General features: G+C 40.5%; 1 protein-coding gene across 1 annotated transcript in view; it reads right to left on the minus strand.

Annotated features, from left to right (window-relative positions):
- dnajc1 (DnaJ (Hsp40) homolog, subfamily C, member 1) overlaps positions 1 to 24,607 on the minus strand; it is a 68,034-nt gene that overhangs the window by 2,968 nt on the left and 40,459 nt on the right. The window contains exons 7-9 of the mRNA XM_036518605.1: positions 19,726 to 19,816; positions 17,804 to 17,970; positions 7,378 to 7,497 (exon numbers count right to left, since the gene is read on the minus strand). Of these exons, the coding sequence (XP_036374498.1) occupies positions 7,378 to 7,497; positions 17,804 to 17,970; positions 19,726 to 19,816 (378 nt within the window). The remainder of the gene's footprint in view (positions 1 to 7,377; positions 7,498 to 17,803; positions 17,971 to 19,725; positions 19,817 to 24,607) is intronic.

A 24,607-nucleotide genomic window follows, 5' to 3' on the forward strand; every position in this document is an offset into this window, starting at 1 on the left:
ATATAAGCATCTTTTTTCCACTGTTAGATCATTATATTTCTAGAAAAAATCTATAGAAAAAAAATAAACATCAGCACATACCTGTTCAACACTGTTGCCAGACTAAGGAAGAGTCATGCATCACTTGACCCCTGCATTCTAGTAATATGCAGAAGTAATGATTTTATGAATTTCTTAGACAGCAGAATTACAGGGATCAGAGACAAGATACAAAGTTTTCCCACAGCCCATGATATACGTGAACGGTCCCAGTCGCATGTTTCAGACACTGCCCATGTAAAGGTAATGTTTTAATTGTAAAGTGAGTATAGGAAGGTAGAGTTCATTTGAATGTGTTGATGTTACATTTCGTCATGTATTTGAGAAGTTCTGTAATTTTTTTGTGTGTATTTTTGTTTATAACACCGAATATATACTAGAAGCTAGCCAGCTAACTAGCTTGTTATAGTGGTAGCGGTACTGAAAATCCCATGTGGTGCATGCATGCCTGATCGTTTTCTCTTCTGTATGCTAGTTACACAATGGTGCATGACGAGCTCGGCTGTGCATGGCTAAATGCATGTTTCTTCATTTTTTTCTACCAGGTACACTGTTTAATTGCGTTTCTGTAAATTTTGTATTTCTAATTGTTAGAACGGTCCCAGTAGCATGAATGTGTAACGGTGTAAATAAGTTATAGTTAAATTCCTGTATAAATGGGGAAAACGCCATCTTCTGGCAAGAGGTGAAATCATTTTGTTTTAACCATAGGGAATTCTGGGTAACCCATAGTACAGCTATGGAGAAAAGCTATGGGTAAGTTGATAGTGATGTATGGTCTGGGATAAATCGGTCATAAAGTTGTAAAATACTTTAAAATGCAACTGTATGTAATGTTTTATATGGAATCTTGTATAAGCTTAGTTTGTATTTAATTTGGCGTCGTATAAGCCACGTTTTCTATTTTTAGAAGCGAATCTTGAGATCGCCATTTTCCACATAGGTTTCTATCATTCCTTTTGGTTAATGTGGTGATATATTTTGTTTAGGATGACTGTAACTATCCCCAAGAAGATTGACTATACATCTTTGTATCGTTTCCCCAACATTGCAGGTAAATGTTCGTGACTTAATAAAGCCTTTAAGTGTATTACTAGCCTTAAGAAGGCACTTAATGTTCTGAGCACATTTCGAATGTTAGCCAGCTACATGGTATCTCGGCGCATTGTTATTTGTAGCCACAAGATGTCGCCATAGCTCAAGGTATGGTGTTTCATTTAACGTAATTCTGTAATATAAAATGGATGGTAGTAGATTTTTCCAATTGCTGTACGAATTTTGTAATGAAAGGTGGATTTACAGTTTTTAAATTTTATTTTCTAATAGAAATATTCAAATACACTATACGATCATACGAACAGATTCATTGTGTCTAAAAATATTTTAAATATAGGCATTGTATAATATAAACCCATAGCAGAGCTATGAAGAAAAGCTATGGGATGACTGTAACAGTCCCCAAGAAGACTGACTATACGTCTTTGTATTGTTTCCCCAACATTGCAGAATTGCAGCTTGGTAATAAATACTACGTCCAAAAATTCAAGTCTCCAGTGTCGTGACTGGGGAGGCAGGAACAGACAAGAGAAGGTCACAATGGTGCCATGACTCGGATCACTGGCTAAAACACAGCTTGGCCACCAGTGGTCGCTCAGGAGTCAGAGGAGGTCAAAGGGGGGTGAGTGTAGCAGATCTTAAGTGATTAGCTTGTGTGAGTCCTGCGTAAAGCCTTAAGAAGCAGGTAGCGGGTAGCAGGTAGCCGAGTGGTTGCAGCAGCTACTTCACTCCCCCGAGACCTGGTTAAGTAGCATTGTTGCCGACAGGCTAAGTCCAATTTGCCTTTAGCTCAACTGGTAACAACGCTGGCTGTAAGGTCTTGGCAGCGAGCAGTGAGAACCTCAGTTCGAAGCTCGCTCACTCGCCGACCCACGTAACATCATATTAAACACAACGCAAGATACCACGTGTTACAAATGCACATTGCTGAACGGTCCCAGTCACATGAATGTACATTGCTTTTACACAACGGTGCATGACAAGATTGGCTGTGCATGGCTAAATGCATGTTTCATCATTTTTTTTTCTACCAGGAGCGGGAATAAAGCGACTGTGGTGTGTCATCATTTTATTTAATCACAACGCAGCAAAGAAACATCAGTTACATATGTAGACATCTGGATATAAGGAGACAGCTGGGGCTGCACTGAGGTCCCCTAAGCATGTCCATAATCCTGGGCCTGGGTGAGGGAATAATTTTAGTCTTTCCCCAAACTGGTCCTGGCTTTTTATGTTTTTTTCCTTTCTCTCTGGCAAATCCACTGCACTATTTCAACAGCACTTTTGACAATCTGAATTCTAAAACTGTACTAAAACAAATTTGATTGATTGATTGACATCCTAGTGGACTTCACTGCTGTAATAGATTCAGCCAAGTTCAAATATTTCCAAGAAAAGTTTCAGAATGACCAAGGTAAGCTCTTCCAAACCTTCTCATCTCTCCTCTCCCCTCCTCAACCCCCACCTGTCACCACATTCACTGCAGAAGATTTTGCTAATTTCTTTGAGGAGAAAATACACAAGATCCGTCCATCTTTCAACCATATTCCAAATCAAGTCTCTCCTAAAAACCTAGGGTCAGAGCTTGCTGTTCCCGACAATGGGTGTGAATTTTTAGAGGGTATATTTTTTATGCACAGAAGCCTCTATCCCTATAAAAAGCCTATTTACGTTATGAAGAACGTTATTTCTAAAAGCAATGACTTAGTTTAGGCTAGACAATTTGTTTGGCTAAGGAAACCAAAAGTCGAAGTCATTGAATGTCATTGACATCTGGATATAATTCAGATTATATCATATAATTCTTCATCCATATCTTCCGCAGAGAGCCCTTCGCTCCCAAAATGCCGGGCTTCTCATCATTCCAAGAGTGGGCAAAACTACTGTAGGCGGTAGAGCCTTTTCCTATCAAGCCCCTCTCCTGTGGAACAGTTTACCCTCTGAGATTCAGGGAACAGACTCTCTCTCCACCTTTAAGTCTAGGCTCAAAACATATCTATATAGTAAATCCTTCAGCTGAGGGACATGGCCTGGTGCTGACGTGGATCATAGAGTCTCTGGTGGACTAAGTGGTCATTGCTTTCATGGACCCTGTGCCGTGATCTGGTGTTGACTGTCTTAGGGTCGCCCTCATGACTATGCCGGTCCCTTGCCTCCCGTCCCCTAGGTATGCTGCCATAATGTTAGCCTGCCGGGGTCTTTCCTTGTTGCACACCTTTTTCTCTGCCCCTCCTCTCCTGTCTCTCTGTTCTACATCCCTGCCATTCTTATCATCCACTAACCGCTGTTTTCTGTTTGCTTCCTATTCCCTGCTCCGGGCTCCTGTCCGGAGCTGTAGCCCAAGCGTCTCATCTCGTTTTCCAGTCCTGCTACCTCGCTGCCCTGCCCATCAAAGCCAACTGCATTCCAAGACCCGGACATCCTAGGAGACATTCTTATAATCACTCTACTGTTAACTGCTATTGTTTGTCAATAACAAATGTACATTGCATAATTTTGTGTCTAACTCTATCTGCCCAGTGCCGGCCAGAAGCAGATGGGCCCCCCCATGAGCCCGGTTCTGCTCAAGGTTTCTTCCTGATAGGGAGTTTTTCCTTGCCACTGTTGCCTTAGGCTTGCTCTCAGGGGGTCTCAGGCCTGGGAACAATGTAAAGCTGTTTTGTGACAACTTGTGTTGTAAAAAGCGCTATACAAATAAAAATGAATTGAATTGAATTGAATATAAGGAGACAGCTTTTACTTTTACTATCATTTTTTTATATATCCTTAGGTAGGCAACATCTGTCCTTTTATATTGTATAATGTGAACACAAATTTCAACACTTTAGGCTACTAAACACATTTATGATTTTGTCATGTGCCAGTTACAACTGAACTACGAACAGATAAAACAAACAGATTGTTGTAGCATTAAACATTAAACTGTTAAATTTGCTTTCTGACATTTCATTTTGGCAAACTTACTGACAACCTTGTCCAAATCCAGGTCCGCGATTAACTCTCTCCATAAAAAGAAGCACAAGGTGTGAGAGGCGCTGCTCGCCCATGGTGGCAAGCAAATATGTTTTTAACAATTTCAGGCGGCTGAATGAACACTCTGCCTGTGCACTACTCACAGGAATAGTGAGGTAAATTTTGTACAGGGTAGCCAAATTTGGGAATGCCCAATCTATGTCATTGGCGACAAGAAAGGCTAACACCTGGCCGGTGGAGAGCTCATCCATTTCCAGACTCCTACACATTTCTCGGAAGGATCAGTATTTGTCTAGCACATCGGGGGAGGACACATCAGTACTGTAATGCGTGACTAATTTCTTGATACTTTCCACCGACTCCGAATTTAAAAAATGTTTTGGGTTAAGCGCCGCAAATTTCTTGGCCATTGCTCTGGTGTCTGAGAATTGCTAAGCAAACTGTACAGCAAATACATCAAACACAGCGAGATAAGTCTCCACCTTGAAGCGGGACTGCATAGACACGGGCTCGTCAGGTGCCACATCAAAGGCCCTCTTTCTTTTTCTCTCACGTACTACCGCATATTCCGTTTTTTGTCCCAGCCCTTTTTGCCAATTCATATGCCAGCCTTTCCATATTGTGGAACTCTTCATCTGAGCGCAAACTTGGTATTGGTCACAACTGTCCACAAGACTAATGGCTGTGGTCAGATCAATTGATTCTTTTTGTAGATAGTTGGACAGTGCATAGGTTTTATGAAGAACGGTGTTCCAGAATATGAGCATGAAAGCAAACTTGAAAGTTTCCAGTGTGGCGAGTAAGCCACCAGCGTCAGCTGCAACTTTTGGGGCACTATTGTGACACTCTGAAATTTTGCGCAAGGCTGAAATTATTGCAGGCATACTCAGGAGTACGGCTTGTGTCGCATCCTTCCTTGATACCCATCATGTATCAGAGAGGCGTTTGAGAGTGACTGCTGCCTCCAGTTGGTTTTGCTCCTCTTGCAGTAATCTAAATTGATTTAGGCTTGAAGTTAAAAAACAATACAGGGACTCTAAAACTCAGAAAAAATGCTTTGCAGACAGACAAGAGGAAGCAGCATCCAGGAGAATTAGATTTAAATTATGAGCGCAACAATTCACATACAGAACTTTATCTGTGCACGACTCTTTTATGCGCTGCTGCAGTCCTGACAGGTGCCCTGACATCACCGCTGCCCCATCGTATGCCTAGCCTCTCAGGAATGTCAAATTGAGCCCCAGTTCTTCGAGGGAATTCGGGAGAATGTCATGGAATGTTTGCGCATCAGCACTGGGCAACTCCTCGAATTTGATCAATCTTTCAGCGCTGTCACCAGTTTTTCTGACATATCGTACCGACAACGAGAACTGGTCTACACGTGAAATGTCAATTGTTGAGTCCACTATAACGGAATAAAACCTGGCACTTTTTATCTCGTTTTTAATGGTCTGGAGTGTTTCACTGGCAAGAGAAGCGACAATTTCATTTTGTGACTGATGTGATATATATTTTGGACCGTCGGTGCGGCTGATATGACTAGCCATAACTCAGTCATATTTAGCTATTAGTTTTAGCAATTCAAGGAAATTGCCTTTGTTAATGTTTGGTGCCCCCAGACCACGGTACTCCCTATGGCCCTTAAAAGGAAGCCCCTGTTGTCCCAAAAACAGACAGCAGTCGATCAGCCTTCTAACCACCTGTCTGTTCTTCTCAATTTTTTCTCTCTCTGCCCTAACGAGACCTGACATTACGGTCTGATCTTGTGTCAGCCTGTATTTGGTCAACATCCATGTTTTCACATTGCTGAGGTGAGACGCAGTTTTTTCGTTTTTTTCGATCCTCTCCCTCCCCTTGCGAAAACTGCCAAACCCCTTTGTTGGATCAGACCAAATGTCACTGTTCTGCTTGTCACCAAACAACCAGCAGCAGAAGCAATAGGCCCTGTGAGCCGTGGGTGAGTGAACAAGCTAGTTTCTCTCAACCTTACAAGGTCCTGTTGCCCTAGTGTACCACGATACATCATCTGGCCCGACCTCAAAGTCTGCATATGTATCGTGTAAACCAGGCTGGGATTCATTGACGCTGCACCACAGAACTTGAGATTTCAAATAATGTGACGTGTGTGCCAGTTGCATTATTATTGGCCCTTGAGGAATGCAATTATCATCTCCATGGTTACACTTTCACTCTGTAGATTCTAGAGTCTAGAATGTTGCTGCGAAACACTCAGTTTTTGCAGTTGTCACAATGCCTGCAGAGCCTCTCTCCTGCAGAGTGGCATTTGCTCCGAAGGCGGCCGGCGTATAGGCAGGCAGCCATACGAGGGCTGGATGAACAAGCAATAGCTCAAACTGAAGATTGACAAGACTGAGATAGTCTATGTCCCAGCACACATGCCCCCTCCACGGCACCTCTCAATTTGCGTTGACAACGTAAAGGTAATAGCAACCAAAGAGCATATTGCAGCCACAACCAGGATCTGGTTATTCAACATTAGGAAGATCTGACATTACCTCTCCAAATACACAGCTCAAGTTGTGATCCACTCTCTCATCCTGTTATGTCTGGACTACTGCAGCTCGGTGCTTGCCAGCCTCCTGGCTTATGTCATCCAACTGCTGCAGCTTATCCAGAACACAGCAGCCCGACTGACGTTCAATCTCCCCAAGCAGGCCTATGTGACACCTCTCTTTGAGTCCCTCCACTGGCTACCGGTTGCAGCAAGCATCAAGTTTAAGACCTTGCTACTAACCTTAAAGGGACTTAATGGAGCAGCCCCCCAATACATACAAGACATGATCAAGGCCTACAAGCCAGCAAGAGTGATGTGCTCTGCTACCTCGGGTCACCTCTGTGTCCCAAAATACAAGGGCAGCATCTCTCAAACCCACCTCTTCTCAGTACTGGCTCCACGCTGGTGGAAACAGCTTCCTGCTGAGATTCGTAGAACAGACCCCCTGGGTGGCTTCAAGAGAAAGCTGAAAACTCATCTTTTCAAGCTGTATCTCTAGCCCACCTTCCTCTCTATCCATCTCTATCTATCTATCTATCCCTATTTTCAAAAAAAACCCACTCTACACTAGTTTAGCACTTAACTCAGTATCTTACTGACCTCTTGTCTCAATAACTACTCTTATGCATAGCAATGCACTTATTTAGAAGTCACTCTGGGTAAGACCATCGGCTAAATGATGTGATGTAACGTAATGTAATGTAAGGTATCCCTGCCCCAACATCCCTCCACCTTCCCCTTTCAAACACATCCAGGAATTTCACCACACCCCCCTGTATCCCCAGCTGACTCACATCAGTCACAGACCGGCAGAGCTCGTGAGCGATCTTCTCCCATCGACCCGGTGTGCCTCCTGGGAATTTGGCCATGCAGCGAGTCAGCTGACTGAGGTCCTCTTCTGTCCACTGAGGTGCCTGAAGAAAAATCAACACAAAGAACTAGGTCAGCCAGTGGACCCCCTAAAAGGTTGCACTATCCAGGCCTTAGACACCCAGTGAGAAACAGAATGTATGGCCTTGCTGAACAACCCAAGGACATACAGATCATTAGAAGCTGTGGAAAGAGCTAGGGCTTATGAAGGCCAGACCTACAGCACGAATCACAGTACAGAGAGCGAATGAAGCAAGGTGCAGTCAGCAGATCACTGAATATCACCACTGCCTTTACCAACAAGATCATCACTTCCCAGGAATTATTCTGCACCTGCACCTACAGTACTGTTTCCCTCTTCCTCTCCTCCTGCCTGTCACATAAGAAACCAACTATAGCCAACTGAAAGGCTAAAAGGCCAGTGCTTTTCCCCATTGCTACCAATTTGCAATACTCAATTCTATCATTTGACATCACCCCTACTGGTGAGAGAGAGAGAGAGAGAGAGAGAGAAAGAGAGAGAGAGTGTGTGTGTGTGTGTGTGTGTGTGAGAGAGAGAGGGTGAGTGTGTGTGAGAGAGACAGAGTGTGTCTGTGTGTGAGAGTGAGTATGTATGTGAGAGAAAGAGTGTGTGTGTGTCTGAGAGTGAGTGTGTGTAAGAATGTGTGTATGAAGAGTGCAGGTGTGTAATGCAGTATAAAATTATGGTCAATGCATTTGCTACTCATATTTGTAACATTTTTTATGCTTTGGAAAAACAATCTTATTTGCTATTGGTCAGTTCAATTTATTTGAAGTCAAGTGAATTTGCATTGAACTAAGTGTGTGTGAGACAGTGGGAGACTGTGTGTGCACATATGAAGAATTTTTTTTACAAGGGGCCATCTGCAGCAGGCAGATGATTAGAAAAGATCACTGTGCTAAAGCCTATCCCCACGCTGGACCCCTGCAGAGAAAGCCCTCATGGATGAATGTCCTGCACAGAAGCCCCTGTGTGACGCTAATCTGCTCTGTCACTCTCCCTACACCTTGCTGCACTGCCATCTGCTGCCTCCCCTGGGCCCTCCTTCCTGCCCTGATGAATGGCTTTCCTCTCCAGCATGCTCGCCTTCATATTCTCCCCCTCAACAACCAGCCACCCCCTTTTCTCCTGACTCATACACACACGTATACATGCACTCTCACTAGCTCTCACTTACTAACACACAATCACTCTCTGACACACATGCACACACTCTCACTCACTCACACACATTGCCTCTTCCCACTCCTTTTTCTCCAAAGGGAGGCCCACCCTCTGTAATTTGCATATGGCTATAAACCCTGCCCCTCAGACACTATGCACATCTCACCTTGCTCTGCTGGGTGCATCTGGAGATACAAACGCCCAGCAAGCCCAGCTTAAAGGTCTGTATGATCCGGAAACTGAAACCTGAACCCAACCCAACCTGTGCACTTTCATACTCAAAACGAACCCATGTCAAAGATAATAACTTTATCTGTTACCTCTCCCTTGCACCCTATCAAAAACAAACACAAATATGTCGTGTTTTGAGACAACAAATTGCACTGGTAATAATGAAATCAAATCAAATCCAAATCATGTTCAACAGGTTATGTACATGACAGTTACCATACCAAATCCTCTCCTTTTCCGTAAAACGTAGTGCACTCAGTGAATAAAGTTCGTTATACCATGAATAAAGTCTGTACGAGAAAAACACATTTTTCGGAAAAATGGAGGGCACTTACTCGACCATAAGTTCTTCCCGTCTAAAGAAATAAGTAACTAAAGCTTCTACTCAAGCTTGACATATTTCCGAGTAATATCATACTTTTTGTTAGGAGGTACGGCCTTTTCTGACTGTATAAACGTGGCAAAGTGACATATGTGAAGGTGCAGGTCGTGTTCAGTTCTTTTCGCCATCTCGTATTGTTGGTGTTCCTGCGTATCTACTGTCACATTTAAACATCTCTTAAACAGATTTTAAAAAACTGTGGCACTGGACAAAACCCTTCGATCCTTTGCACTCACGTACTGTTGCGGAGCTTCAGCCCATCTGTGAAAGGGAAAAAAAAGCAACCATGTGCACAGCATTTGGTTGGCCTTATTCAGTTATTTTAAGATAAAATGTTTTCTGCGCTGTACATATTATACATATATATATATATATATATATATATATATATATATATATATATATATATATATACACACACACACACACACACACACATTTCAATAAATATTGCGGCACAATAATCATTTTATTTCGATTATCTTGTTTTCATAATCGCTGGAAGCCAAAATCGTTATTGAAAATAAAATTTGATTAATTACGTAACACGCACGCTACATAGCATAAAATTAAGTTACATACGAAAGGGTTAAATATAATCCAATCTTGTTCCAAGTGAAAGCAACCCATAATCCAAAGCAGTAAAGGTATGACAGCTCTAGAGGAACTATAGTGTGAACAGCAAGAGGACTGAGGCCCCATCAGAGCTGAAGTGGACCAGAAGGAGAACTGAGTCCTCTTTCAAATGAACTCACAATGTGAACGCAAAAAGAACTGAGTCCCCTTTCCGTTGGTCCACTTTTTCGTCCACTTTAAGAGGACTGATGGAGTGTTCACATATGCACCAAAAATTCTGACTAATCACTCTGAGTTCATTTTGAGGGCTGAAAGGGGCCAAGTGTGAAAACACCCTAAATTGCCCCTCTGACCTGCAAATTCCCCTCACTGCTCTCTCCAGCTTGGAGAGAATACTTAAAAACGTTGAGGAACAAGTAGCTAACTTTCTCTTTGTGTTTACATCCCTGTTTTCTAAAATTCGACGCTTTATTGAACACAGAAGAACACACTTCCCAATTTGGCTCATAATCAGTCTCTGTAAAATGTACACTGCAACATCTAGTCAAAAAATAATTCAACATGTTACGATCTATATTTCACTCCTGCATGTTGACAAGCTAAAAAACCTCAAGCTGCCACTCCTGTCTGACAAGCACAGTAAGAGATGCCATGAGCAATGACTCCAAATTACACTATCCACTCGTGTTACCAAGGCACTGTTTTCTGGAAGGAGACCAAAAACAAAAGCAGTAACATACTCACGATTCAATGGCGAATTTCAAAAACAGCGGTGGTTATGGTTTTGGCACTCTGCTCTCTAAAAGAGATCCACATAATCAAAGTTTTTAATTTTTAAAATATTCCTGCTAAACTTTCACATTTCTGAGCAATTTTCCAAAGCAATTGCCTCTCAAATGTAGCAAAAATAGTGTTGTTGTGTCTTGATACGAAAGTAGACACACATTCCTGGAACAAAAATAAAGTTTTACTTAAGTCACATTTTCAGAAGTAAATATATTTCCTTTAATTAAACACTTCAATAGTGAAAAGCACTCAAGCACTCAGAGAAGACAGAATTTCAAATTTCATATATGACTAAATGTATGTATGTACATAAGGCACAACACCACAGCTTTATAAGTATTAATATTTTGCCCTTGATTACACATTTTTACATCATGAATAATGCCTCTGAATATGTCTGAATGTATATATACTGTGTACACAGTATGGACACAAAGGTACAGATTCATAAATTAAAGTACAACACTACAATTCCTTACTGTGATGTTGCAGACCCTCCCTTTATATTATATTTGATATCAAATAAAGAAAGTACAATACCTTGTGTAATACCTGGTATCTTCTGCTCAGTTCCTAACTAATGGTGCCATTTAACTGAATATATTCTTTTATCTTTAATGAGAATGAGGCAAGAATGCTTAATTATGTTAAAGACACCAAAAGATTCATTACAGCTCACTGATACAGTATGATCATTTAATTTAATACACCTAATAACAGGCATCACCGCTTCATTAGTTGGAAGAGCTACCCGTTTTGTAATGGGAAACCTATGTGAGAGATATATATTATATATTATATATATATATATATATATATATATATATATATATATATATTAGGGCTGTGCGATATGACGATATATATCGTGTGACGATAGAAAAACGTCTATCGTTCCCTATTATACTTATATCGTTTATTTCGTCGGCTTTGCGTTCTTCCAGACGGCACAGATGCAAGCAGGAAATCTGCATGAAGGCAACACAAACAAACATGGAGGAGAGTGAATGTGACAGAACTATAGTTGAAAAGTGTTTTCTATTTACCTTTTTATATTTTAAACATTAATGTTTTATATTTTGTTACATGCTTAACCCTTTCGCACGTAACATATTTTTATGGTATGCTATGGTAGTGCATGTGTTACATTACAGGGTTTGTTATGTTTTCATTAGTGTTATTAAGATTCTCACAGTTTTCAGTTAGCATTTTCTATATTTTTAACGTTAGATAGCTGTTTCCTCAAAGCTAAAATTAGCTAGAATTTTTCCAATCTAGTGTTTTAATCGCAACGGTTTTAGCATACACTCTAAACGGCAAATCACACCGGTGTGACTGTTTGGTGTCCGTAATTCAGTATAATATATGCAATATTCCCTCTAGTGTTAAACGCAAGGAAAAGGAGATGGATCAAAACATAACTCTCACTCGTGTCGGTGTCATCATGGAATGAATGCAATGGCGAAGCAACCTCTATATGTCAAATGAGCGGCAATATAATGGAGGAAAATCACAGCGGTAGAATGGGAGGGAGATCAAGTTTTAATATCAAAGTGATAAAGATGATCTGTATTTCTTAAGATTATTGATTAAAGCACAGTGTTTATGTTGATGCAAAAGGTTGCCTGATTACGCAAATTCTTTCTTCAAAATATGTTTAATGAACCCTCACTTTTATTTAACTTTGATCACTAGTCACGCAATTGAATTGAATGTACACACACATATACATACTTCTCATATATACCTCTCACATAGGTTTCCCATTACAAAATGGATAGCTCTTCTGTATATATATATATATATATATGTTTCAAGACAAAGGCCCATCCACCTCCTGTCATCCACAAAGGGCAACATATAGAGAAAATCAAAGGCGGCCTGCTTCCTCCTCAGTGTGTGGCCACTCGCATCTGGAAAACAATGCTTGCATGATTCCCTCTGTAGAATTCTGTACATTTTTGTATTTGTCTATGGCAGCCTACGTGTTCTCCCTCTGTCTTACACACAAGTGGCTGTTTCTGTTAGGGGAAATAGACAGGGCTAACTTGACCCAGAGGCTCACAGCTATATTGACGTTTTTTTGCCATGACCTATAAACGAGATTCCTGTCTTTGCAGCGGAGTTGGGGTAAGATAAGAAAGTATTTCGGCAGTCAGGTTGATCCTCATGGGTGTGTGGAACAGCCACTAGCTGTTAGGTAGGTACCATTATACATAGGTAGGAGGGAAGCGGGTAACCAAGTTTAAAGTTAAGGGGGGTACTGTTTAGTGTTCATTATAATGGATGTAGTTCTTAACGTCCAGTTGTGTTTTGTTTCTCTTTCTCTGTATTTTTTTTTAATCTTATTGGGAAGCCCCGTCAAGGTTATATGGTATGTTTGGGAGGCTAACGATTAAATTTTCTTCTTGGAACTGCAGAGGACTACACAAACTGACAAAGGTCTAACAAGTAATGAGTAGGTTAAAATCTATGCATTCGGATGTCGTCTTCCTTCAGGAAACCCATCTGTTGTGTGGCCAGGAGGCGAAAATTAGGAGGAGGTGGCAGGGCAGTATGTACTCAGCACCCTTTACCTCTCAGGCAGGTGTTCTGACTTTAATTCATAAATCAATACCATTTCATGTGACAAGTGTAATTATAAAGACAAGGCTGGAAGGTATATAATTTTACAGGGCACACTTATTACTGAGAAACTGAACTTGATAAATATCTATGCTCCAAACAATGATGACCCAAAGTTTTTTTACAATATCTTACAATCTCATCTCTGTCTGGTAGCCACATTATAGCAGGGGACTTTAATTGTACACTGAACCCAGAACTAGACAGAAGTTCGGGTACCGATAATTCTCATTCTAGAAGTAGACAAACCATCCATTATTTTATGGAGGAACTTTATCTGAGGGACATTTGGAGGGACATGAACCCTAATGACTTCAAATACTCCTGCTACTCAACTCGGCAGTTACAAGATGAAAATAACATCATCACAGACTATTGTTGACCCTCAAGGAATTAATGAAACTTTCAAGAGCTTTTTTGAAAAATTATACTGTTCAGATACAACACGGGACAAGAGTAAAACTCCTTCCTAGATGCCCTTCAAATACCTAATATTTCAGAATTAATCAGTACAGATTTAGGTGCAGCTATAACTATGGATGAAATATCTATAGCAATTGATAATATGAAAGTAGGTAAAGCCCCGGGCTCAGATGGGCTGCCAGCGGAAATTTATAAGAAGTTCAAAACTAAATTGCTCCCCCCTCTCTTAGATACGTTCTTAGACTCATTTGAAAGGGGAATCCTACCTCCTTCATTAAGAGGTGCTCTGATTACATTACTGCCCAAACCTGGTAAACCTGATAATAAGTGTGAAAATCTAAGACCAATAAGTCTCCTGAATGTGGATTTAAAGATACTTTGTAAATTTTTGGCTCGAAGTCTGGAAAGAATATTGCCAGAAGTACTGGTGTGTATATAGGCCAACAGGAACACAGAATTGCTTTATTTGCTGATGATGTTATTCTCTTTCAGGAAAAATTGGAAAATTCTATCCCAGCCTTGCTTGATCTGCTAAATTCATTTGGAAAAATATCAGGGTATAAAGTAAACAAAGACAAATCTTCCTTGATGTTACTTAATCCAGAGGAAAGAAACAAAAGTGAAAATTTTTCTCAATTTAAGATAGTAGACTGTTTTACATACCTGGGTATAAAGATAGTGCCATGTATTAGGCACATTGTTGGGGCTAATTATACTCCTATAGTAGACTCAATTATCTCTTCCATAGACAGATGGTATTCCTTACCCTTATCGCTTATAGGAAGAATTAATATTCTTAACTCCAACATACTGCCCAAACTCCTGTATCTGTTTCAGAACATCCCCTTGCCACCTCCTACTAACCTATTCTCAAACCGAAGGAAAATTTTTGTAAGATTTCTGTGGAATAATAGACGCCCTAGGCTACATTTGTCACTCCTGTACCTACTCTATGATAGAGGAGGTCTTAAGTGCCCCAATCCACTTTGGTACTATTGGGCAGTCCAACTAAGGACAATGATGTTTTATTTTTCAGATAAATCCCTTCCACCTTGGATGAATATTGAAAATTGCTCAGTCACACTACCTCTCCCTCAGTATTTATACTCAGCAAAAGTCAGAATATTGAAAAAACATACAAAAAATCCTATAGTTAGAAATATGATTACAATGTGTTATCAGGTTAAGAAATATTTGGGCGAAACCCTCTCTCTTTCACGCTTCAGCCCAATATGGGGTAACCATTTTTTTCCCACCAGGCAGAGCAGATGCAGAGCAAGACAATAGGGGACCTCATGGTATCAGATAATGGGACCTTAATGTCATTTGAGGAGTTGATTGCCAGATATTGATATCCCATGCAAACATTTTTTCAAATACTTACAGGTGAAGAACTTAATTAGATCATCTCAAGGTCAGTGTTTTTCGATCCCCCCATTATCTATTTTGGAAACAGAAATGCAAAACGATTGTTTTGGAAAGGGTATTATCTCAAAATGATATAATGTTTTAGTTGACGGATCCCCTGGATCTTCTTTACTAAAACTTAATGCCTGGAGAGAGGACTTACAAGAGGATCTCCCTTCCGAGGACTGGGAAGCAGCATGTGCTGAAGCACAAATAAAAACTATGAATACTCGGCTCAAATTGCTGCAATATAACTGGCTGATGAGGACATATGTGACACCAGAAAAGCTAAACAAGTACAATAGTGCTATCCCGGACCAGTGTATCAGATGTGGACGGGAGAAAGGTGTTTTCACTGTGTTCGGGAATGCGATAAAGTTAAACAGTTCTGGAGCGAGATTCAACAAGCACTGGAGAGTATATTGGGCATACACTTAATACTTGACCCTGAATTTTTCATTTTAGGTTTACACCCCAATAAACATCATACATCTAGTAAAGATATTGATGCCTTGGATCTTTGTTTACTGCTTGCAAAAAGAGTTATTTCACTCTCTTGGAAGAAGACCAGTAAACCAAAATTCATTAATTGGATTAAAGAATTGTCCATAACTTTACCTCTGGAAAAGATTACATACATTATTAAAGGTAAACAATCGCTCTTTGAAAACATTTGGGGTCCTTTTATACAATATATGGAGAATGTGGATCTAAGTAATCTGATGAATGCGGCAGATGAGGTATAAATGCAAGTGGTCCTCTGCGGTTGCTTGAATTAATTCCTTTTAATACTTGATTGTTCTGTTCTATGTGAACTGTCGTTGAGCTTGATAATGATGTACAAGTAATGAAAGGAAGACATGAATATAACAATAAGGGAATCCTTGTGGAAAGTAGAGAAACTCATTTACTTTTATTTATTTTAATTATTAGTTTTTATTTTATTTTTATATATTATTTTATTACTTTTTTGTTTTGTTTTGTTCTTGCATTCTGTTATTCTGTTATTATCTGGCTTCCAAATGACTGACAAGTAAGAGAAGGCCTAATTTTAATGTTGGACAATAATCTATTTGCCTTTTGATATCCCTCTTGCTGGATGAGAACTTATTTGTTTCTTTGTTGTTGGAAGTCATTTGAAAATATTAATAAAAATATTGTTGGAAAAAAAAATAGCACATCTGTCAGAAATAAAAGAATGGACATGCAATGTTAACATCTTTCTCTACAAATCCAAATGTTTTTTTCACAGGTAGTTGAATTTTCGCTCAGCAACTTTTTTTGTGTATTTCTCTTAACCAGTTTCATCTAGAAAGTACTTTTGGTGTGGAGTTGATGCTAAACCTCTCCTGGTACTCCAAAGAGTATCATTTAATTGCAGTTCTCAGAGTTGCAGAAATCTGAGGAGAGGAGCTTGGGTCCATATACAGCTCATGTTCTTCTGGGGTGGGGGGTTCTAACTGAGGATGCACCATAAAATATTACACTGTCCCGTAAAGGTACCACACGAGCTAACAAAAACACAAAAGTGAATATTGCAGATACAATGCATATATTACAGACTAAAGAAAACAGTCATGCTGCAAAAGAGGAATAATTTATATCAAACATGTGACTGGTCAGGGTACAGTTACACACCCTTCAGTCTGTTCAAACCTCCTTGCATGACAAAATGTTAAGCAGACAAGACAAATCAGTTTTCATCAGTCAATCAGTTTTACTTTTGTACTATGTATGTTACAGAACCTTGCACTTTGATTTGTTTGTTCATTTTTCAACATACATGCCAGGTTAAATAAAGGGAAATTAACCAGCATATCACACCACACATAACCACACATGACCACTCCCTGTTTCTGTGATCACCCTGACATAACCACACATGACTACTCTTTGGTTCCTGTGATCACTCTGAGATAACCACAGTCAGTGGTCTACAGCCCGAGTGAGGATGTGGGCCAGGGTCAGGGGGAACAAAACTCTGGGGCCACGACACTTTGATTGTGAGCTCAACAGAATTCTGCACCACTCTAAAACGGAACAATATCAACACAAAACTTTCATTCTAAAATGTAACATTATCAACCTTCAAAACCTCCACTCTAAAATGGAATACAACCAACAGCAAAACTTCCTCTCCTTGCATTTAGTGTGTTTAACTTCATTCTCCCCCTCCCTTGTGCTGACCTAATGCAATGTTTCTCAACCCTCTCCTGGACTACCTGATCAGTTTGTTATTAAGCAGCTTCAGGAGTTCATAACGAGTTGATCATTTGAATGAGCTGTGTTGGAGCAGGGAGAGATCTAAAACATGCAGGGCATGGGGTACTCCAGGAGAGGGTTGAGAAACACTGACCTAATGCACTTTATGCTTTTAACACTCATCAGCAGATAACACAAAGATGACAGTCTGCAAAGCCCTCTTCTAGCACGGTGATTGCCTCACTAATGCTTCCACATCCTAGCCTGCACAAGTAGCAGAGTGCGCCATGTTTAACTTCCCAACAGACTCCACCTACTGCTGTGTACCCAGCCTGGTCTTTGAGACAGAATGCAACAGAATGCTGACCTGCAGGCTGCAATGCCTATTTTGAGTATAACACCATAAAGGTGTTTTCTCCCATACCACAACACCCTCTTCAGCCATGGACATCAAAAACAAGGGATTCATCAGATAGTGTCAAGAGGACAAGAGAAGCCCAGAAACCAATGAAAATTAATATCTTTCTGCTACCTTTTTTTTCTGATTCTTCCTGTCATCCAGCCAGTCATCCATCTGGTCTTCGATCTCCTCAATGGAGGTCCCCTGATCATAGCAAAGCACCAAGGCACTGTCCACTGAGGGAGGCTCGTAAACAGGGAACTCCACTTTGGGCTTCTTCACCTTGGGCCTCTTCTCTTCTGAGGGGCAGTGACAGAAGGTGTGGCTTCAGACACAGGAAACGTGTACTTCTTCCACCTAGGAACAACCTCAAGGCCCATGGTCAGCATCCAGCTAGCAAAACCTGATAGGCAATACTACTGAGCAGTGTGAGTGTGTTCAGACACCAGCACAAACACCTTCAGTTGTGATGAAACTGATTCTGCTTCTGCATGGTGGTCTATTTTTATTACACTGTTACATGTACTACTTACCACTTTCTTTCGAACATGTGCAAATTACCCAGAGTGCCCCTTGTACCCCCAGAACAGGCCTGTTGCTGATACAAAGAGAAGGGGATATTGGTGCTCATGCTATGAGTGCTGATCTGTAGAGTCTACGTCCTATGCTTCACCTGCCTCTACAAAGCATTATTAGCCACATGGAATTCAGGAAGCAGTGCCCTTTAGAGCACCTTACACTCAATAATGCATCAACATCCTCCCTCAGCATGGCAGGCCAGTTTGCACCACCTGCCCAGCTCGCGGCTGCACCACCCTGCCCAGCCTGGTGTCTTGGCTAAAGTCCCTGTTAGGCTCTTTCAATCTAGCTATCTAGTAATCCACCCAGTTTAGCTGGCTAAATAATTCCCTCCCTCTTCACCTCAACTGATGTGTGGAGAACAACCTCATGCAAAATGGCTTCTATGCATCACCCATTACTGCTACACATTAGTAGCTGAGGTGAGTCCCTTCTCCTGTTCCCCAAAACTATTGTCTGTTAATTGTTTAAATTTTTAAAGAATCTTGTCTTTCAGTGCTCAGCCTTGTCAGTAATTGAGCTCATCTGACATCAAACACATATAATCACTCAATCAATTGAGTGATTTATTTGTAATTGCCTTTTGCTATGTAAGCCACCCATTGGTTCATTACCTTCACCTGTCAGTTAAGGTCTATTAAATAAACGTATTAAACATGGCTGTAGTGCCAGGGGAATGAGTTGCTTTGGCTGTGTACTCTGACTGGTTCCTTTTGTTTGTTGTTTTTGTAATTAATTGTTGGTGAATACTTTCTCATTCCGTTTCATTTTTTTCTGTTTGAATTTTTTGAAGTGTCGGCTAGCTTCTCCACACTGCCCCCCTTAACGGCAAACCATTCAGTGAACCTTGAAAGGTGCTATATAAATGTAAATCATATTACTATTATGACTAGTTCCTAAGGAGGAATCCATTTCCTGAGTCCACACAGGAGTCACCTCCACACCCACTCCCACGCCCAGTCACAGTCCCACTCACAGCCGCTCTCACACTCCTAATCCCAGCCCCAGCACCATTCCCACTCCAACTCCCACCCCCAGGCCTACTCAATACTCCCTATAATGCAAATGTGGATTTTTGGGTGTAATGAGGGGTTTATGTACTGCAACCCAACCATAGTATTCCTCTCTGTGAAGTTCTTGACGGATTGTTCTTGATGAAACTGCCTGCTCACACGCTAAATTGATATTTGCAGTCAGCTGATTCAGAATTGCTAGTTAGTTAGGAGATTTCTTCCTGTAGCCACACTAGCCAAAATAATGGGCATCTGGGCCTTCCCAGCATTTTCATACACAACCCTACACATGATGAGATGTTAGTTGCTTAATTAACACAGAAAACACACCTGTGTGGAAGCATATGCTGTTGCTATACTTTTTACTCATGAAGGTGTTTGCTTCCTTTTGGTAGTTATCTGTTCCTCCATAATTACTTGGATTATAATACAGTGCTTTAAGGAAGAGGGTGGAGGACTCACTTTGCTGTGTCTCCTGTTCTGCCAGAGCCTGCGCCTCTTCCTTCTCTTTACTCTTCAGCTCTCTGTAGTCTTCATAGTACTGTTTCACATCCTGTGAAATACAAGCACATGCTAAATCACACACTCTACAACAACTGCAATGTTCTTAAAGGGACACAATTTGAGGCCCTAAAATGGACCGTGTAAAGCCTGGGAATTGGCTTACTTGGACACACACAAACAAGTTGGTCTTGCTGTCTAGAGTCAGCAGACTATGAAGATGCATACCCAAGTAATTCAAAAACCAGGATTGATTATTTATAAACCAACTAAATTCTTCATGCAATTATTTGAAACTGCTGGAATTACTGAAGACTGGTTAGAAGGCTGTGTAATACTAACATATAGGAAGGGGGAACCAGGGAACTACAGGTTGGTTATTTTAATTTATGAAATTCATCATAAGGGATAGCCTATGGTTATTCCCAGAAAAAAATAGAATCATAAAAATAGATACTATGTTCTCACAAAAAGAGATCAAAGAGATCTTCTGGACTTCAAGGAAACTGCTAAATGTGCTGACTAAGATCAGGCTTATGATATTATGTACCTGGACTTTCAAAAAGTTTTCAACAAAACGCAGCATGAGTGATTTATTATCAAGCTGAAATCAGTAGGAATTAATGGAGTTGTGTTAAATTGTATTCAAAATGAGCTTTGGCATGGAATACAGAGAAGAGATAAAAAGGATTTCATTCAGACAAGGAACTTTGGGAAGTGGAGTCCTGCCAGGACTGACTCCCACCCTAGACTGCAGACTACTCTAGCAGGGCTCAATGGCGTGTTTGCTTTATGGGTGAATAAAGTAGGAATTGCACATGTTCCCTGGAACGGGAAGCTCTCTCATTGCTGTCTGTTGCATTTTCCATCTCCCTCCAGAGCTGCTTCTTTCTAGCTTTATTGGCATATCAGAAAGTGAAGGTGTTTTACTCATACTGGTGGTGGTTGCTAGCTGCTCCTTTCATGGCAGAACATGATCACTGCTAGCTCACAGTTGGGCTCACAAAACAATCACCTTAAGTGACCCAGCCATGCAGGAGCCTAAATGATCCTTTCTTAAAAGCCACTCTTACAGTGCTAAGTCCATAATCTTGACTGGCAAACACTGTTGCTTTAGAATAAGAATCAGAGCTTTATTCACCAAGTACAAATATACAAGGAATTTCTCTTGGTGCAGGTGTCAACATTGAAAACATAAATACAGACAGAACTAAACAATACAAAACAATACAATAAATACGATACCATTAAAGAAACTGCAATGCCTTTGGATATGTACATTTGTGCCACAACTTTACAGTTTTACAGAGCCATTGTGGGATCTGTGGGATGGACAATTTAAGTGCAAGCGTGCAACTGGACAGGGGGCAGATATGGGAAGGGTCCTTATTTGAGAGGATTACAGCCTGGGGAAAGAAGCTGCTCAGGTGACGTGTAGTCCTAGTCTTTATGGATCTCACTCTTGCGTTTAGAGGGTAGCCACTGGAAGAGAGAGTGGCCAGGATGTGAGGGATCAGCCATGATTCTCCCCACCCGATGGCCAATGATCTTCTCTGCAGATTGCACAATGCACTGTAGTTTCCGCTTTGAGTGCGAAGATACAGATCCGAACCAGACGGAAATGGAGGATGTCATCACTGATTCAATAATTGCTGTACAGAATTGGACCAGAAGCTCTTGTGACAGCTTCATACGCTGTTGTGCTTTCTTGATTATTGTGATCATGTTCCCTTCCCACTTGAGATCCTGTTGGATGATGGAGCCAAGGAATTTATGGGACTTCACTCTGCTGACCATGGTGCCGTATACTGCCAAAGAGGGGTGTGGGGTGGCTTCTACCTGAAGTCAATAATCATCTCCATGGTATTTTGTGTGTTCAGCTCCAGGTTGTTAGCTTCACACCATGACACCAGACGGTTTGCTTCCTTCCAATATGTGGATTCATCACCATTTGAGATGAGGCCAATCAGGGTAGTGTCATAACCAAACTTAACACGTTTGACAGATTCACTGTTAGAAGTGCAATCACTGGTGTAGAGTGAGTAGAGCAGTGGGGACACCACACATCCTTGAGGAGCCCCAGTGCTGAGGAAGAGGGGGTCTGAAATGTAGTTACCCACCTTGACGTACTGTTTTATATTGGTTAGGAAGTCCTGGATCCAGTGGCAGACAGGGGAAGGCACTTTAAACTGTTTTAGTTTTTCCAGTAGTAGGTCAGGGATTACAGTGTTGAAGGCAGAGCTAAGGTGTACAAAAAGGATGCAGGCATAAGTGTGCATAAGTTAATAAAATAATAATAAATAAAATAAAAAAAAATAAAATAAATAAAAGTCAAATGAGTTTCTCTGCTTTTCACAAGGGTTCCCCTATTGTTATATTCATGTCTTCCTTTCATTATTTGTATGTCATTATCAAGCTCAAAGACACAGTTCACATGGAACAGAACAATGAAATATTTAAAGGAGTTAGTTCAAGCAACCGCAGAGGACCACTTACATTTATACCTCATCTGCCACATTCATCAGATTACTTATATCCACTTGCTGCTTCCCAGTCCACGGAAGGGAAATCCTCTTGTAAGTCCTCTCTCCAGGCATTAAGTTTTAGTAAAGAAGACTCAGAGGATCCATCAACTAAAAGATCATATAATTTTGAGATAATACCCTTTCAAAAACAGTCGTTTTGCATTTCTGTTTCCAAAATAGATGATGGGGAATCGACAAACACTGACTTTGAGATGATCTAATAAAGTTAGGTATTTGAAGAAATGTTTGCGTGTGATATCATATCTGGCAACCAACTCCTCAAATGACATTAAGGTCCCATTATCTGATACCATGAAGTCCCCTATTGTCTTTAGACCTTTTTCAGTCTACTTCATAAAACCTGCATCTGCTCTGCCTGGTGGGAAAAAGTGGTTACCCCATATTGGATTGAAGTGTGAGAGAGAGGGTTTTGCCCAAATATTTCTTAACCTGATACCACACTGTAATCATATTTCTAACTATGGGATTTTTTGTATTCTTTTACAATATTCTGACCTTTGCTGAGTATAAATACTGAGGAAGAGACAGTGTGACTGAGCAATTTCCAATATTCATCCAAGGTAGCGGGGAATTGAATTGAATTGAATTGAATTGAATTGAATTTATCTGAAAAATAAAACATCATTGTCCTCAATTGGGCTGCCCAATAGTGCCAAAGTGGATTGAGGCACTTAAGACCTCCTCTATCATAAGGTAGGTATATGAGTGACAAACGTAGCCTAGGGCATCTACTATTCCACAGAAATCTTACGAAAACTTTCCTTAGGTTTGAGAATAGGTTAGTAGGAGGTGGCAATGGGATACAGGAGTTTGGACAGTATGTTGGACGTAAGAATATTAATTCTTCCTATAAGTATACTCTTTCTATAAGGGTAAGGAATACTATCTGTCTATGGAAGAGATAACTGAGTCAACCACAGGGGTATAATTAACCCCATCAATGTCCATAATACATGGCACTATCTTTATACCCAGATATGCAAAACAGTCTACTATCTTGAATTGAGAAAAATTTCCAGTATTGTTTCTTTCCTGTGATTTACAATACTAAAGGGGATAAACAACATCCTGCCGACAGCCCCGTTGGACTTTAAATGGTTTGGATGTAATTCCATTTGTTAATATTCCTGCATACGGATCATTATATAAAAGTTTAACCCATCTACAGAAATTATCCCCACAACCAAAGCATTTCAAAAAGATAAGGCCACTCAAAGACCTTTTTGGCATCTAATGACAGTAAAGCAGTGTCTGGCTTTCCCTCCTGATTATGAAGAATATTCGACACTCTTCTGACATTGTGGAATCCTTGTCGGCCTAATATAAATCCATTGTGGTCTCTGTCAATTACTTCTGGCAATATTCTTTCCAGCCTTCGAGCCAAAAATTTACAAAGTATCTTTAAATCCACATTCAGGAGACTTATTGGTCTTAGATTTTCACACTTATTATCAGGTTTACCAGGTTTGGGCAGTAATGTAATCAGAGCACCTCTTAATGAAGGAGGTAGGATTCCCCTTTCAAATGAGTCTAAGAACGTATCTAAGAGAGGGGGGAGCAATTTAGTTTTGAACTTCTTATAAATTTCCGCTGGCAGCCCATCTGAGCCCGGGGCTTTACCTACTTTCATATTATCAATTGCTATAGATATTTCATCCATAGTTATAGCTGCACCTAAATCTGTACTGATTAATTCTGAAATATTAGGTATTTGAAGGGCATCTAGGAAGGAGTTTTACTCTTGTCCCGTGTTGTATCTGAACAGTATAATTTTTCAAAAAAGCTCTTGAAAGTTTCATTAATTCCTTGAGGGTCAACAATAGTCTGTCCATTGCTTTTTTCAACTGTGATGATGTTATTTTCATCTTGTAACTGCCGAAGGCGCCAGGCCAGTAATTTTGCAGGTTTTTCCCCCTGATCATAAAATGTCTGCTTAAGACGCATAAGATTTGAGGCCGCTTTGGAGGCAGAAAGTTCATTATACTGTGTTCTTAGCAGAAGGAGTTTCTGATATACCTTTGGACATCCTGTTCGATAATATTCCCCCTCAAGTGACTCAATCTCTGCCTCCACTTTTTTGTTTTCTGATAAGTATGTTTTGTTTTATAACTTGCAAAACTAATTATCTGACCTCTTATATAGGCCTTGGAGGCTTCCCACCTAGTACAGGCTGAGGTTTCATCTGTATTCATTTCAAAAAATATATTAATTTGATTGTCTATGAAAGAGATGAATTCTGAGTCTAGGAGCCATTTTTGTTTAAATTGCCACCTAGAGGGGTCTCTCCTTAATCTCAA

The sequence above is a fragment of the Megalops cyprinoides genome, chromosome 24 (genome assembly GCF_013368585.1).
Source record: "Megalops cyprinoides isolate fMegCyp1 chromosome 24, fMegCyp1.pri, whole genome shotgun sequence".
Taxonomy (NCBI): domain Eukaryota; kingdom Metazoa; phylum Chordata; class Actinopteri; order Elopiformes; family Megalopidae; genus Megalops; species Megalops cyprinoides.